This window comes from Pelecanus crispus, chromosome 3 (assembly GCF_030463565.1).
Source record: "Pelecanus crispus isolate bPelCri1 chromosome 3, bPelCri1.pri, whole genome shotgun sequence".
Classification (NCBI taxonomy): Eukaryota; Metazoa; Chordata; class Aves; order Pelecaniformes; family Pelecanidae; genus Pelecanus; species Pelecanus crispus.
Window position 1 is genome coordinate 39,216,402 of NC_134645.1, and position 14,765 is coordinate 39,231,166.

Sequence of the window (14,765 nt, forward strand, 5' to 3'; positions counted from 1 at the left end):
TGTCTGATGCAAGAATCCTTCAGGATTTGTCCTAAAAACTCTGAACTAATGTGAACAGCCAGAGTTTTGCCACTGGCTGAATGTAACTTTTGGTCTCTGAAAAGCTATAGGGAATTAAAAATGAAAATTCAGGAATAAAGTTCTCTGATAGCAGATTCCCTTTGTCCAACCAATTCCACACATGAGAAAGAAGCCTTAAATTGCCTATGAAGAAAAAGTGAAAGTTTTTGTATCCTCTGTAATGAAAAAAATGTATTTCATCACTGCATTTTTTTTAATACAGTGAGAAAATTGTATAGCACCAGTCAGCTTAATGGGTATTTAATATACATGATTTAGATGCATCTGATGATGCTAAAGTGAAAAAGCCAATAAAGAGGGTGTGGCCTGGACAAGTCAATAGGCACTGTATTGGTAATACCATGAGAGGTCCTCAGGCAGCCCTGCCCTCAGCGCCTCATCTCCATCTCCTTCAGTACCACCCACCTAGCTCACCGTGGGGGCAGTTGGTGAGCCTGGACCAGGGAACTCATCTATGTTTTAAAATGATCCCTTACACTCTCTTCTTTTCTTCTTGGCTATTTTTGGAGGAATGGTGGACTGCTCAGGATGGCACAACAAAAAAAGTTGTGAAATGAAGTTGTCAGGTAATCTGTGTCTCTATTTTGCAACTTTAACTTGCCACAGAAATGTGGTTTCCTTTGAAGAATGCAAGTAATCTCAGTCTGTAGCTGAATACATTTCATTTACCAGGTTAAGACAAAGCTCTTATGTGATTTTTTTTCTCAACAATGTTGTGGTTGAAACAAGAGTTTTCCATTATATTTAATCTAGAAAAATGAAGATGTTTACATAACTTTAGTTTTTCCCACTCTGTGCACTGAGATAGCACAGAAAATAAACTGTATCTAGGCTTTTGTATACATTACACAAAAGTAAAATGTACTGCCAGTCCTGCAACTCGGTACCCAGCCACAGCTAGCTGTGCCACTACCTCCTTCAGCTTGCAGCAGTGACTTTAAACTATGCAAATACAGCAGCATGACACCATACAGTATCAGATTGTGCTGTCTGTGGCTATACAAACTGTGTTAGTGTGAATAATAAGGCCCAGTGATTCAGTACTAAGGTATATAAACATCATTCTTTCTTTATCTGGTCTACAATGCATGCCTTAGTCGGGCAACTGTAAATAAAGGTTTTTTTCTTACTATTTTCAGGCTGTCAACCTGAAAGGGCAGGCTGGGACTGTGGGCTTTCCTGGGCTGCTCTCTCACATTTTGAGAGGTGAATTCTGTATCTTCGGGAGCTGCCTGCTGTTTTCATAGGCCATGTCTTCAGATGATGGAAGCGAGAGTCTGTTTCTATTGAAATCCACTCCTTGCTGGATGAGGGTACATTGTAAGCTTCAAGTGTGGGAAAGTCCTCTAATGTTGCAGTGCAGACTTCAGCTGAGGAAAAAAGCTTGGGGGCATTTTGTTTAATTGATAAATGACTGTGACAAGCCAACTATTTGAATTAACTGTTCTCGTGCCTTGAAAGTTTAACCTGTTTCATTTACCAAGCAGTAAACCACCAGAGTAAAAATAACACACCTTTTAACTTCTAGCTATTTGTATCTAGGTCTCTGCTATGGTAGTGTTATTGTGCCTCTAGGAATAACCAGCTGGATAGAGCTGCTACTTTCCAAGGAGTTTCTGTAGCCTTTCTTTTCAGCTCCCACAGATGTTCCTGTCAGGAGATAAAATAGAGGAAGATTTCCAGTTTTTCCTTTCAATGCGTGAATGTATTGCCGTTTATTAAAGAAGACTAAATTACTGTATTATATGCCAACTTCACACGTTTCAGGAATTTGGTACTCAGCTGCCTGTTTGACACAAAGTCACTCAGGAAATTAAAAGTGCCCTAGAAGAAAGAAAATTACCCTAATAGTCCCAGATTCACTTAAAAGGGGAAAAGGGAAGAGAGCATAGGATCACTTGAAACACCAGGGAAGCTCATCCTCCTCTTAATCAACACGTTTCCCTGCAGCTCAGGATGAAGTGAAGTGTTAGCGCGGTAATGCTGAAGCTACACGCACAAAAATCCAGGACACGAAACAAAAAAATAAATCATCACCTTCCTTGCAAGAAAATGATGCAAAGCATTTCTCTCCCAAGGAAGCGTTCCGCAGTGGGATCAATTTGTTTGTAAAGTGTATAGATTGTTTGTGATGGCGCGAACTTTGTAGGAACACGGGGAAATGGCTTGGTCTTACATCAATATTGATGTTTTTCTCAGCATCGCTCTCATCAGATGATTTGTAAGCATGAACTTCAACGCTTCATGACTCCGAGACGAGCTGCTAGATTTCTCTTTATCCCGCCGTAGATGCTTTCTGCCGCCTGTTGCGAGCAAGCTGCCTTCCCCAAACCGCGGAGCGCTCGGGAAGTCACCGCGCCCGGCGGGCCCCGCTGCCGCCGGAGCCGCCCCCCCCGCCCCCCCCCCCCCCCCCGGCTGCAGCCCGCTCCCGGGGCGAACAAAGGGGCCGCCAAATCGCTCGCCAACAGGTGCTGCGCACAAGCGAGTGCGAGGAACTTTCTCTGGGTTATTACCGGGAGTTTCCTGGGGGGGGGGGGGATCCCTCGGCTGCACGGCAAAAGTGGCGGCGGGGGAGAGGCAGCCACCAAAAGAAACGGAGGGGGCCGGAGAGGAGATGGAAGAAACAGTCCCCCCGCTTCTTCCCGGCACCGCCGGGGCTCCCGAGTTTCGGAACAAAAGCGGCGGGAGCCCGCAAAAACGTGGCGGGCTTTGGGGCGCGGCGGGCGGGCAGCCCTGGCTCTGGGGGACCGCACCTCGCTCTGCCCCCGCCGGCCCGGGGGGGGCCGCGCAGCCGCTCCTCCCCCGGGAACGCCCCGGGCCCCCCCCCTCGGGCCGCCCCACCTGCGGCCGGGCCGCCACCCCGCCGCGCTGCCCCCCGCCCCCGACCCGCCCCGGAGCCGGTGCGCGGCGGGGGGCGCCGGTTTAACCCTTTCCCCGCCGGGCGGCTCCGGAAGCGGCCGAGGCGGCGGCGGCGGCCCCGCGAGGCGCGGCGCCGTGTCCTGTGCCCGGGCGGGGAGGGGTGGCGCAGGCTGGGGGCGAGCGCGGGGCGGGGGGGCCGCGGGAGCCGCTCCCTCCTTGCCCAGCCCGGCCCGGCAGAGGCGGCGGCAGGAGGAGGAGGGCGCAGAGCGCAGACATGGCGGCCAACATGTACCGAGTGGGAGGTATGTGGGGACGGGGCAGCGCCCGCCCGGCGCCGCAGGGGCCTGCGCCCGGCAGCGGGGACGGGGCCAGGCCGGGGGGCCCCGCCGAGCCGCGGGCTTGTGCGCGCCGCGCCGGGGTGCAGCGAGGCGCGCCGGGCCCCCTCGCCTGCCGCGGCCGGCGCCGTGGCCCTGAGCGGGGCGGCCAGGCCCGGGCGGGCGGCGGGAGGCGGCAGCCGGTCCCGGCGAAGGGGCCGCCGGGCCCTCCGCGGAGCGGAGGGGGAGGACGCAGGTTCCTCCCCCGGCAGCCCTGTGCGCCGGGTGGGAGGCCGGCCCCCGCCGCCGAGGAGGAGAAGGGCAGCGCCGCCCTCCGCCGGCTTCCTGCCCCCTCACCGCGGCGCGGCCGGGCCGGGCATGGCCTGCCTTCGCGCCTCGCCTCCTTCCCCGGCGAGCGGCGACGGGGCCGCCCGGCGGGCCGCCGGCCCCGCCAGCCGCCCGGCCAGCGCAGCGCAGCGCAGCGGGCTGGCCCGCCTGCCAGGCGGGCGAGGGGCGGCCTAGCGGGGCCCTGCGCCCCCGGCCCGGGGGCCCGCCTCGGCCCAGCCCTGCCGCCGCTGCGGCCTGGCGGGCCCGGCGGCGTGGCGCGGCCAGCCGGAGCCCGAGCCCGAGCCCGCCCCGGGGGGCGCCCGGCGGCGCTTCCCGCCGTGCCGTTCCTCTGCCCCCGCTCCCTGCCTTTAGCGGCGGGGTTTCTCCGCGCCTTCCTTCATCTGGCGGGGATAAGTAATAAATCCGGCTGTGTACCCGGGCGGATTTCTGTCAGCTTTCCTGCTTACCGACGTGACCCCCGAGGAGGGCGCTGATACGTGACCGCTCGGCACTGGGCGAAGGGGGGGCACTTAGGCGGCAAAACACGGGGCAAGCCTTTCTCTTCGAACCCCTCGGCCTGTCGAAATGGGCACTGGTTAACTTTGCGCTGCCCTCCCCGGCGGAGTGGAGGCGGCTGCCTTGGCAGCGCTATGCAATGCCTCAGGTGCACTGCTCAAGTTAGGCGTTCAGTACTTGCTGCTCAAAAATGGCTCGTCTCCCCCTGCTCCCTCCTCAGCAGCCTGAGGTGCGAGGGCAGATGCGGGGAAACGAGGGGTCATGGTAGTTAGTTTGAATCTCTTTCTGCTTCCCTCTTGAGATAGGCTGACATAGCCGCAAATCGTCCATCTGCATACTCCTTCATTAGGGCACTTAGATTGTAATCCTGTCGGCCTTTACTCATGAAGGGAATCCTCTGAGCAGCGCTGTTGAAATCTGGGTAGGGTTTGCTTCTTAGGTCATCCATTCTCAATTTTTTCGTTGTAATCTTAATAAGCGATTGTGAACAATATCCAGAGATCATACTCTTTAGAGCTCAGTGGGCTACTTGAGGCTCTGTTTCACTGTAATGTAGTGTTAAAGCGCTGCAGAAGAGTTCTATACATCACTATGGTCCCCCCACCCAATTTTTTCAAATAAAGTTTGCAAGGTGCATAGTGCAGAAGTCAAATATCAAATGTGAAGTGTGGTTAGCATTTGACGGGTACTTTTTCATTTGACGAAAACAAGTTTTGAGAAAACTATGGAAAGAAATGCCCTGCATGTCAGTTCTTTGTATGTTACATGGGAGCAGCTTTCAGGATATGAGCAAGCTTCCATACACTCTATGAAAATATTTTTATGTTAATGATGCTATAAGAGATTTTGTCCTGGAAGAACCTCACTAATCTCATGACCATTACTGCTTAATATAGTTTGCATGGTACCAAAGAGAAATGACAACAAAAGCAAGTATCTCAAAATGTACATTACTCATTTGGACAACTGTACTACCACAGCACCTGATAATAAATGTGAGGTAGCATATCTTACGGAAATACTTATCTCCGTAATGTAGAAACTCACTAAAGCTCTCGGTTCTTAAATCTTCCCTAATTGATTGTGAGAAACCACCGCTTTTATATCAAGATTTGTGAAGTGTGTGGGTTACTGGATTACAATGTAAGCTCCAACACAAGGCATTTAACTTTATTTCAGCATGATTGTTAAAGCACATGTAGTGCAGTTATAACCAGAATTCAGGAGCAAATGATGTTAAATCTCAGTACAGAAATAGTTCACTGTCTTAACATTTATTAAGAAATCTCAGCTTTTTAACAGCTTCTAGGTTTAGAAGAAAATTTTTACACTAATAATGATATGCTTTTACTTATTATTTTTCGCTATTTCAGTATCTTTCATTTTTTCATTGCAGATTATGTTTACTTTGAAAATTCTTCCAGCAATCCATATCTCATCAGGAGAATTGAAGAACTGAATAAGGTACGCAAGTATCTAAGATTCTTGCTTAACCTTTGACAACAGTGCGCTTTTGCGCTTTTCAAAAACTGTGAATGATTGCCATCCCCTAAGATTTCTATCGTGATAGAATTTTATGGGTTTGGGGTTTTTTTTGTTTGTTTGTGGTTTTTTTTTTTGGTTTGGTGGTTTTTTTTGTGAGGTGTTTGGGTTTTTTGTTTTTTTGGGTTTGGTTTTGTTTTTTTTTTTACTTTCTTGAGATTTGCTATGTATTTTGTGTACGTTTCAGTTACTGAAGTCTTGCTATGTGATATCCTGTGATTCTACCCTGTTATCTAAGGAAACACCCAGTTTATCATTCCTGGTCAACAGGAATACTCTGCTGTAACATTTTCCAAATGAATCCTATGAATGCTTGAGGAAATAAATTAATTTAATTCTCTGTATGGTGATGACATTGTGAATCCATCTGGAATGATAGCGATCATGTAAAGTGTCTACGTTTGGATGTATGTGTGAAGAGCTAGTAGGTATCAGTGAGACTTTGCAGTGATCAGATAACAATATGTGACTTCTGTGGCTGTTTATTGCTCTGCTTATTGACAGCTGTGAATAAAGGACAGGCTTTTGAATAGAATTAGAGACTGTATTCTGTGTCTTTAACCTGAGTGTATTTTTATAAAGAATGAAGGCTTTTCAGAGTGTAATTTTGGGGAAAGCACAATTTTTTTTTCTTCGTTCTTGTACTACTAAGAATGGTGTGGGTTGGTTTTTTTTTTTTTTTGTAGTGTGGCATATTTTTACTATTCCATCAAGCAGTATTAAAACTTACTGATACGTTACATCAAAAGTTAATGATCAGAATGCCTATCATAATGTAAATAATGATAAGGATTATTCTTTTTTCTGTAGTTAAAAAGTAAATTAAAAAATTTATGACCTGCAAATCGTTTTCTTCTCATTAATGGAACATAACACTTCTCCATAGAAGACATCAACCACATTACCTGTTGGTGCTGTCCAATACAACATCCACTGAACTTGTGCATGGCAAATCATTTTGGACTTTTATTGGAGAAGAATGTTTTTTATTTAGAGTAATTGAAGTGATTGCAATCATGTTCTGAATGTAATGTTTATTATCTTTAAACTGCATTGGTATAATTTAATCTTGCTTGTGGATGGTAGAGCAGAGTCATGTATTGATTTTTTTTTTTTTTAAAGAGAGTTTTGTGAATATAGTCCAGATATCTTAATTGTGAATTATGTGCTTTCATATGTTAAAGGCATTGAGCAAACATGGAGGTGTTACACAAATATGTAATGAAATGCTTTGGTTATCCTTTTACCGGAGATAAGATGCTTTACTTTTTTTGGTAAGAAACTTAATTAAAACATGATACTTTTCAGTGCCACATCTTGAGTTTTAAATAAGTAACTCAAGGTAATGAACTAATTTTGTACTTTTCGTAACAAGAAAGAAGGTACGGTTCTTCAAAGATTAGTAGATTCTTTACGTTATCAGGCTAAAGAGCATGATCCCTGTAACGAGTCATGAAAACAACTGTGAACTAAATAGCTCTTTTATCTTATGAGCTGCAGTGAATTTTCAAATAAACCATGTTATATTAAGTATGATTCCGAAAAAAATGCCAGAGTGCTTTGAAATATACATTTCTGTCTGAAGTTGGGTTGCAAAGAAATGTTCGCAAGTTTCTAATATTTATTAAGGATTCTTATGTTAACATGATACTGGTGTTAGATCTCTAAACAACTGAATAATATATAAATTCTTAGGACTAAATAATTATAATCAGTTATCTGATCTGAAATTGATATTGGCCTGTGTCAGGAAGTTTTTACTTATTTGAGTAAGTCCGTTGGTTCCAGCCTGATCATGTGAGAACTACTAAAACGAGCGAAAATTGCAAGCAGAGAGCATTTAATTTGTATCACTCAGCTGAGGAAGGCTACTTTCTGACTTGATTTATCTTTCTTTTGTAGACTGCCAATGGTAACGTGGAAGCAAAAGTGGTGTGTTTTTACAGGCGAAGGGATATCTCCAACAGCCTTATAATGCTTGCAGATAAGCATGCTAGTAAGTACATTGTATAGGGCATTTTTTCTTTCCATCACAGCCTGTTCAGTTTCTGCAGCTACTTAAAATTGCATTTCTTTGGCATGTGGAATATATATTTATATTAGGCATGAATTAATATCCAGTTAGATGCTTAGCATTATCTGATACTGGCCCTGTTCCTAGTAGTTGCTTCCAGGACTTAAGTTGAGCTGTATTAAAGTGATTGAAAGTCTCCATTTGGGAAGGGGAAAAAAAAAAAAAAGACATTTTTTTCATCTGGAAGGTACAGCTATACTTTTTTTATGTCAAAAGTAAGTCTTGGGTGTAAGTCAATTTAAGCCTAAGAGCGTTTGTGAGGATTTGATTTGATTTTTTTGAGTTAGACATAAACACGTATTGCTTACTGTAAAGAACGAAATGTGTCATTGGAGACTGAAAATCACTGGAGATTGTAAAATAGCTGTTATGTGCATTTATGCTAAATGTAGATATTAATCAGTAAAATAGTAGCAAGCATCATCTCATTGTTTTTTCAGAAAATCAACAAGTGGTAACAGGGAAAAAAGTCCCATTTTCATCATGAACTTAACTATTTTTGGTAGCTGCCGTTTGGTCTACAACTGAAATATTTTCCCACAACTTTATAATTAAAAATACATTTCTGAAGACAAAAACAGAACCTAAAAACCAGAGATGTTTGAGAAAATAGTTATTTGCAAAATATTGCACTCATGTTTGTAAATAACTGAAGTGTTAAGATATGCCAACATCTGGTAAATTTCTTGCCATATACTGTTAAATAACACTTTGATTATAAACAATACTTGAGTTTTCAAAATTAGTATGTGAATAAGTGACATGGGGATTATAAATCTCTGTTCTCTAATTTATTGGGATGAATCTCTCTTAAGACATTACTTAATGCCATATTTTGTGTGCAGCTATATGATGGAGTAATTAGGCGTTTAAAAAAAAAACCTTACAATTTGTTTAATGTCAAATTCTGATAATTTCACTCATACAAGTACCATTAATGAAGAGAAACAGCCAGCTTTTGGCTTTTGTTTTATTTTTTTTTTTGGTCCTAGGGAAGTGGAGGTGATTTGAGTATGCAGTGTGAAGTACTAGCTTGGTTTTTAAAGAAAGAAGATACATCTTGCTTATGTACTAAGGGAATGATTTATTTAAATGTTTTTCTAATATGGTTGGGTACACTTTATAATTATTGGTGACCCATTTCATGGCAGTCTGCCCCCACAATCATGATAGTCTTTTGAGTTCTTCTATATGAAATGTATAGAAACATAGAACTTCTAGTGAGCTTCACTAAGCTTTCCAGCACATTTTTTTGTTTTTCTTTTCTAATGTAGGAGGCAGGGAAGGATGAAAAAGATAACAATTTTACTATACTGCTAATTTTAAAATTTGATTTTTAAAACATGAATCTTGTAAATTTTTTTTTGTTAGCTTATTTTTTAGAAAAGGGTGTGTTAGTTCTGTGGGCATGATTCAATCTGGAAAAGTGGATAAGATTTTTCTATTTCCTTTGTGAGTTTTAGATTGCCATTTTGTCAGCACTTTGATGTAAACGACTTGTTGATGGTCTGTTGCTTTCCACTATAGCATGCTAGGGGTTTGTTGGTGTCAGTAGAAGTACCATTGAATCTTCCATCATGTTTTCTTTATTGAGATTCTCGTGCTGTTTTCTAGTGAGAAAATAGAAATGTAGTTTCTAGCTGATTCAACAAGCATCTTTAGAATGCCCCTGTCTCACAGGTCGTAAGTCTTCTAACCCAGTGTTCTCATGGATCAGGTTTCTCTGTGGACGTTTTCTCTGTATATAATGGGTTTTTTCTGACCAATCTGTGGAATCTGTACAGCTAAGTTATCTTACAAGATATATGTTACACTTACAGGGAACAGCACATAGTGAAGGATTGCTTGCCTGGATCTTCATACAGCTCATACAGCAGATGTAGTTAAATGTCAAATCAATTTAAATGGTTTGATTCTGGAATACAACAGTGTTCTGTTTAAAAATATGATGTTTGTAAACAAAATATTTGTATATCTATGAACTGAATGTTTTGGGAATGTTTTATGTAGCTGAACATGTTGATGCATCAACACTTCTACCTGGTTTGTTATAAAATAAATGCTAAAAGAAACAAGTGTCTTACAGAGTGGAAGTTCAGTTCAGTCGCTGATTACTCCAGTGTAGGTGTCTAGAGAAGTCTTTTAAGTATAAGATCTGCTTGATCTTTTCTAACGATATTTTATATTGCTAGCAATTTGCTTTTTCTTTATGATGGAGAAAACTGTCCTGAGTAATGCACTTCTGAAGATTCTGGCAGTTGGGGATTGGGGTTTTTTTGGGTGACACTTCAATTTCTGAAGGTTGCTTTTTGTGGTGTAGATATGGTCCCATTTAATAAGAAAAGAAAATAGCTTTGTAAGAAAATATTTTGGAACTTTAAGAACAAATTTTCAATAACTTGAAAAAGATTCAAAACAATTTTAAAGAATGTTTGGGAAAAATGGAATGAAGTAGATCTGTGACACTACCACTGGTAAAGAGTCAATATACTGGTTTTTTTTTTTTGCGGGAGGGGGAGCGTGGTTTTTAAGTTGTCTTCAAAAAAGTTTCAGGATATAAAAAGAAATTGTGAGGGAAGAATCAAGTTTTCCTTCGGCCATTCTAAAATACGCAGGTATGGAGGAGTTCCCTTGATTTCAACGCATCTGACACTAATCTGGGAGGAAATTGCATTTCCTCTGTTTTTCTCTGGTGTTCCTGGTGGAAGTTAACAAGCATTTTTATTTGTGTACCAGCATCACATATGATGTCAGTCTAGATCTGGGAATAGTTTTATAAGCTGACTGTAGCCACTGAAATCTCGGGGTTTGGAATGTTCTGTGGGTTCTTGAAGATACTACATTTTTCCCCTTTTGATATCTGTTACTATAAAGTAGAGTTTATGATAAGGCCAACTTGAAAGCCAAACCAAAATACTGGCCAAGATCAACTTCTTGATCCTATGCAGCCTCCTGAACTGAGTAGGGGAGTTCTGTTGGAGTGTTAACACCCACCAGCAATTAGGTTGTAGCCATTAGCATACGGTCACTGTGAGGGGGTCACTCCTTTCTTCATGCAGCAGAGTAAGGCTTACTTTATGGGGAGAAGAAGGAAAAGAGATGAACAGAAGACAGCAGGCAGTACAAGAGATATTGCAAGAGATGACTGAAGTGCGTAAGCAAATGAACTTGGAGAGATGGGACAGAAACATTCAGCCTATTAAAATGGGTGAAGCAAACGTGAAGGGGTGGCTTAGAGATATTTTCTAACCAAGTGGTGTCATTGAATGAGAAATCGCCGACTGTAGCTGGATCTATAAAATTCAGATGATCCGTAGCTGGATCTATAAAATTCAGATGATCCTTTAGCTAAGGTGGAGTTGATGTAAATATTTTAGGGCAAAGTTTTAATAGCTGGGGATGGGGAACTATGCTAGCTCTGTACCAGCACTGGGTTTGGGTTACAGTGAAGGGCTCAGCTTCTGTGTTTCCTTCTTTTGGAATAGATCTATGCATTATTACTTTCTTGAAGCTGAGTAGGGTGGCCTGAGTGCATGATGCCATTTTTTACAGTTCTTTACATTTTAAATTCTTCATCTGGTCATGTGCTATCATGTAATACTATGTCTGAAGTCATTCTCTTGTTGCAACTCCTCAAACAGCTTTTGCCTAGTCAACCACCTGGGAAGGATATAAAAAAAATTCCTGTTGTCAGAGGCCTTTTGTCTTCTGATTTATTAAGAGAGCTTGCTTTGACTGAGGTGTGCTGAGCTCCTGACTAAATGCCCAGAATTTTTCTGAGCCTATGATAAAGCCTATGCATTATGTATTTTTTCTCATTAACAAAATGGATGCTCTTACGAATGAGACAGGAGTCAATTTAAAAAAAAAAAAAAAAAAAAAGGCATGTTGGTTTCAGTGACTGAGAGATCAAAGGTAAAACTGAGATTTTTCTAGATTACAGAAGCTGTAGTTAAAATCTCCTTTTCTCAATCGCTCTTTGTAGTGATCAGTTACTGGCTTTACTTCTCATAGGTGCACTTTTTTTAGGACTTTTCTTAGCCTTCAGCTCTTGAACAACCATGTTTCATGTTACATTGCTTTGCAAAATGGTGTTTCTGCTGCAGAATTTTTGTGCACGATAGATTTCTAGGAAGAAAGGAAGTGTCCTGCTAGTGATCTAGTGATTCTTGTTGAACAGCTGGAGTCTGTACTCAGTTCTGACCTTGGTATGACACTGATGTATTGTGATCAGAAACAAATCAAGTATTCTCTCTGTACTTTAGTAATGCTCTTATTAGAAGTTCTTGCTAAGGTTGGTGAAAAATATTTAATATACCAATACATTTTTATAGCTCCCATTAAAAGATCTCAAAGCGCCTTACAAATAATTAGCCTGAAAACTAAGAGTTTCAAGAATGGTATCAAGAATGTTCCAACAGTCCTGGAAATGGTTTGATCTTACGTAGCAGTTTTGCTATTGTTGAGCTCTCCTACTTTTATGTAAAGATGCTTTGTACGTGAGAAAAAAAATAACAATTACATTGCATATTTTCAGTCTACGTTAGTGTCACAATAATTGCCAAACATTTCAGATGCATCTGAGAGAATGAACCTGTTAATATTCCATCTGATTTTTGGGAAGCATTTTATTTCAGTAGAGCAGCAGGCTAGCAGGTAGCACAGAAGATGGCAAGAAAATGAGCTTAACTTGAGAAATACTGTTTAATATATTTAATATATTTAATAGTAATGCAGATTACTCATTAATATTCCCAAAGATAGACAAAACTGAAATGTGAATCCCTTTCATATGTCATCAGTTTTGTGTAGTGGTATTCTTAATACTCAATTCCAGGAAAAACACATGAGAGTTTTTCCTGCCCTCTTCAACAATAGAAGAAATACACCTTAGAAAGTTTCATTTTTCAGTATTTTTCTCAAGTGTACATAGAACTAAAACAGGAATAGGGCAATTTAGATATTCAAGAAAAACATTGTCTGTGTGGGGAGACCTTGAGGGTTTAGTAAAGAACTTCCGAGTAAAATGCCTAAACCCCTTTGTGGTGTTCAGTGCTATTTTCTCTTAGTCACGTATTTGACTCAGTATAATTCAAAATATTTATAATCCAGTATTACTGGGTTATTTTTTTCTAATCAGATGGTAACACAACCAGAAACTCGATGTTTTTTGTTGTTGTTGTTGTTGTGGCTCTTTTTCATCATAGTAGTTCTTGTATGTCAAACTAAAAAGCTGTTATTCAGAAGAATATAATGTTTCTTAATCACAGTCCCTTTTCTAAAAAATCACTTTAAGATGAGAGAATTTTCCTGTTACTTAAATCATATAATGTCTTAGCATAAAAAGTATCTTTTGATTGGAGATTTTATTTGAAACCATAAATCAGCTTTTTTTTGGGTCCCACTGGTTCCCTTGAATACCTGTTGTCTCCACAGCCTATGTTTAGTTAGCAGCACCTTTGGTCAAATCAACGTGAGAGAGAAATGCTAATTCTTCCATTGCACATGACCCATTTTCTCCACCTTCATAATTTTAAATGTTGAAATAATTCATACCTTTTTAATCGTGGTGAATGCTTATAGTGTTATAACCTCCATACAACTTCCAGGGAATAAACTAAGACAGTTTAATCACTCTACTGGTAGTGCTAGTAGGGATTGGCATCTGTCTTACAGGAAAGGATGCTCGGAGGCAAGAGAGAGTTCTTAGTTACTCTTTCAAGGGAACTGAAGTTTAGAGAGCTGGCCGTTTAGCAGGTGGTCCTTTGAGTGAAAAGAAGATCACTGTATTGCATTGGTCTTGCTACGAATAAAACAGAAACAAAACGTTTTAGGACTTATTTATGGTCGCATGAGTGAAAAAAAAAAAAATTTAGAGTTCAATTGATTTGTCTCCATAACAGTGTTGTGTAAGTGGCTCTTTCATGGAATTTAGTGACATTTGGAAGATTTTCTGTTAGCTTATGGTTCATGTTTTAATTGCACTAGGTGAGAAGGCCTTTTTCTTGCTTGCCGTTAAGAAAACAGATCTGTTGATATTACCTTGTGATGAAGGATACCATTTTTCTGGATGTTAGATAGGAAAGAAAGGAGCTAAGGAGTGGAAAGGCAGAGTTGGGAATCAAAGATAGGAGAATCTCTTGGAGAAGGACGCTTGGCTGCTATATATGCCCGAGGAGTGGGTGAGCGGACTTGTGTAACTGGTTCAGTGAGATACTACCTTCTTAATCTCAAGGCTTCTGTAAATATAAACTGGTGTTTGTTTGCAGCTTAGTGTCTGGTGTCCGTCCATCTGTCCCTCTGTGAGCACTGAAGAATTAGGACAAAATGATTTTTGACCTCACATATATACCCTCTTTTCTTTGAGGAAAAGACAAATCTTTCAGAAGTCTCTGTCTGTGAGGAAGCCATCAGAAGACTCTTGGGTTTGCTTTGAAGATGGGATGGTGTACAAAGACAAAAACAATTATAGTAAGCCAGGACAGTTTAGGAGAATGAGTTCCAATAGCTTTTTTGCTCGAGCTGGGAATTTTCCATGTTGTACTTATTTACAGTCAACTAATAGAGACATCTAAACTAAGCACTGGCAAATTCAAGTATGTTATGTTGCTTCTGGGTATCCTGAAGTCTGTGATGTGGGTGAGACACACCCTAGGAGGACCATTTAAGGATGATACAGATAACAAATTCTTTACTCAGTGGCAGAGGAGCTTTTATGCTAAGATATTTTTATATTAGTGTAACCATCACTTTCACTGAAAATGAGCTTGAAGAATAGGGTTTTTTGTGAGGAAGACATGACCTTTTTGATCTCCTGAGACAAGGGAACATGAAGTTTTCCTTAATTTACCCAAGAGAATGCTTTCAGTTGTAATTTATTTGGAGAGGGGGGAAAAAATTCAGAACTTGGTGAAACAGAGCAAGCCTTGTCCAAAATTACATCCTTGTCGCCAAGGAGAAAATTGTCTCAAGGCTCCCAATTATCTTTTTCAAGGGCGCTTTGGATAGTCTCATAAATTATGTGTTTTGTTCATTTCATTTTTGTGCAGGAA

At 41.6% G+C, this 14,765-nt stretch overlaps 1 protein-coding gene across 1 annotated transcript in view; it reads left to right on the top strand.

The window, feature by feature from the left end:
• The first annotated feature begins 3,214 nt into the window (after positions 1–3,214).
• The window catches only part of MTA3 (metastasis associated 1 family member 3), a 147,860-nt gene continuing 136,309 nt past the window's right edge, over positions 3,215–14,765 (top strand). The window contains exons 1-3 of the mRNA XM_075707348.1: positions 3,215–3,242; positions 5,494–5,561; positions 7,542–7,635. Coding sequence (XP_075563463.1) covers positions 3,215–3,242; positions 5,494–5,561; positions 7,542–7,635 — 190 coding nt within the window. The remainder of the gene's footprint in view (positions 3,243–5,493; positions 5,562–7,541; positions 7,636–14,765) is intronic.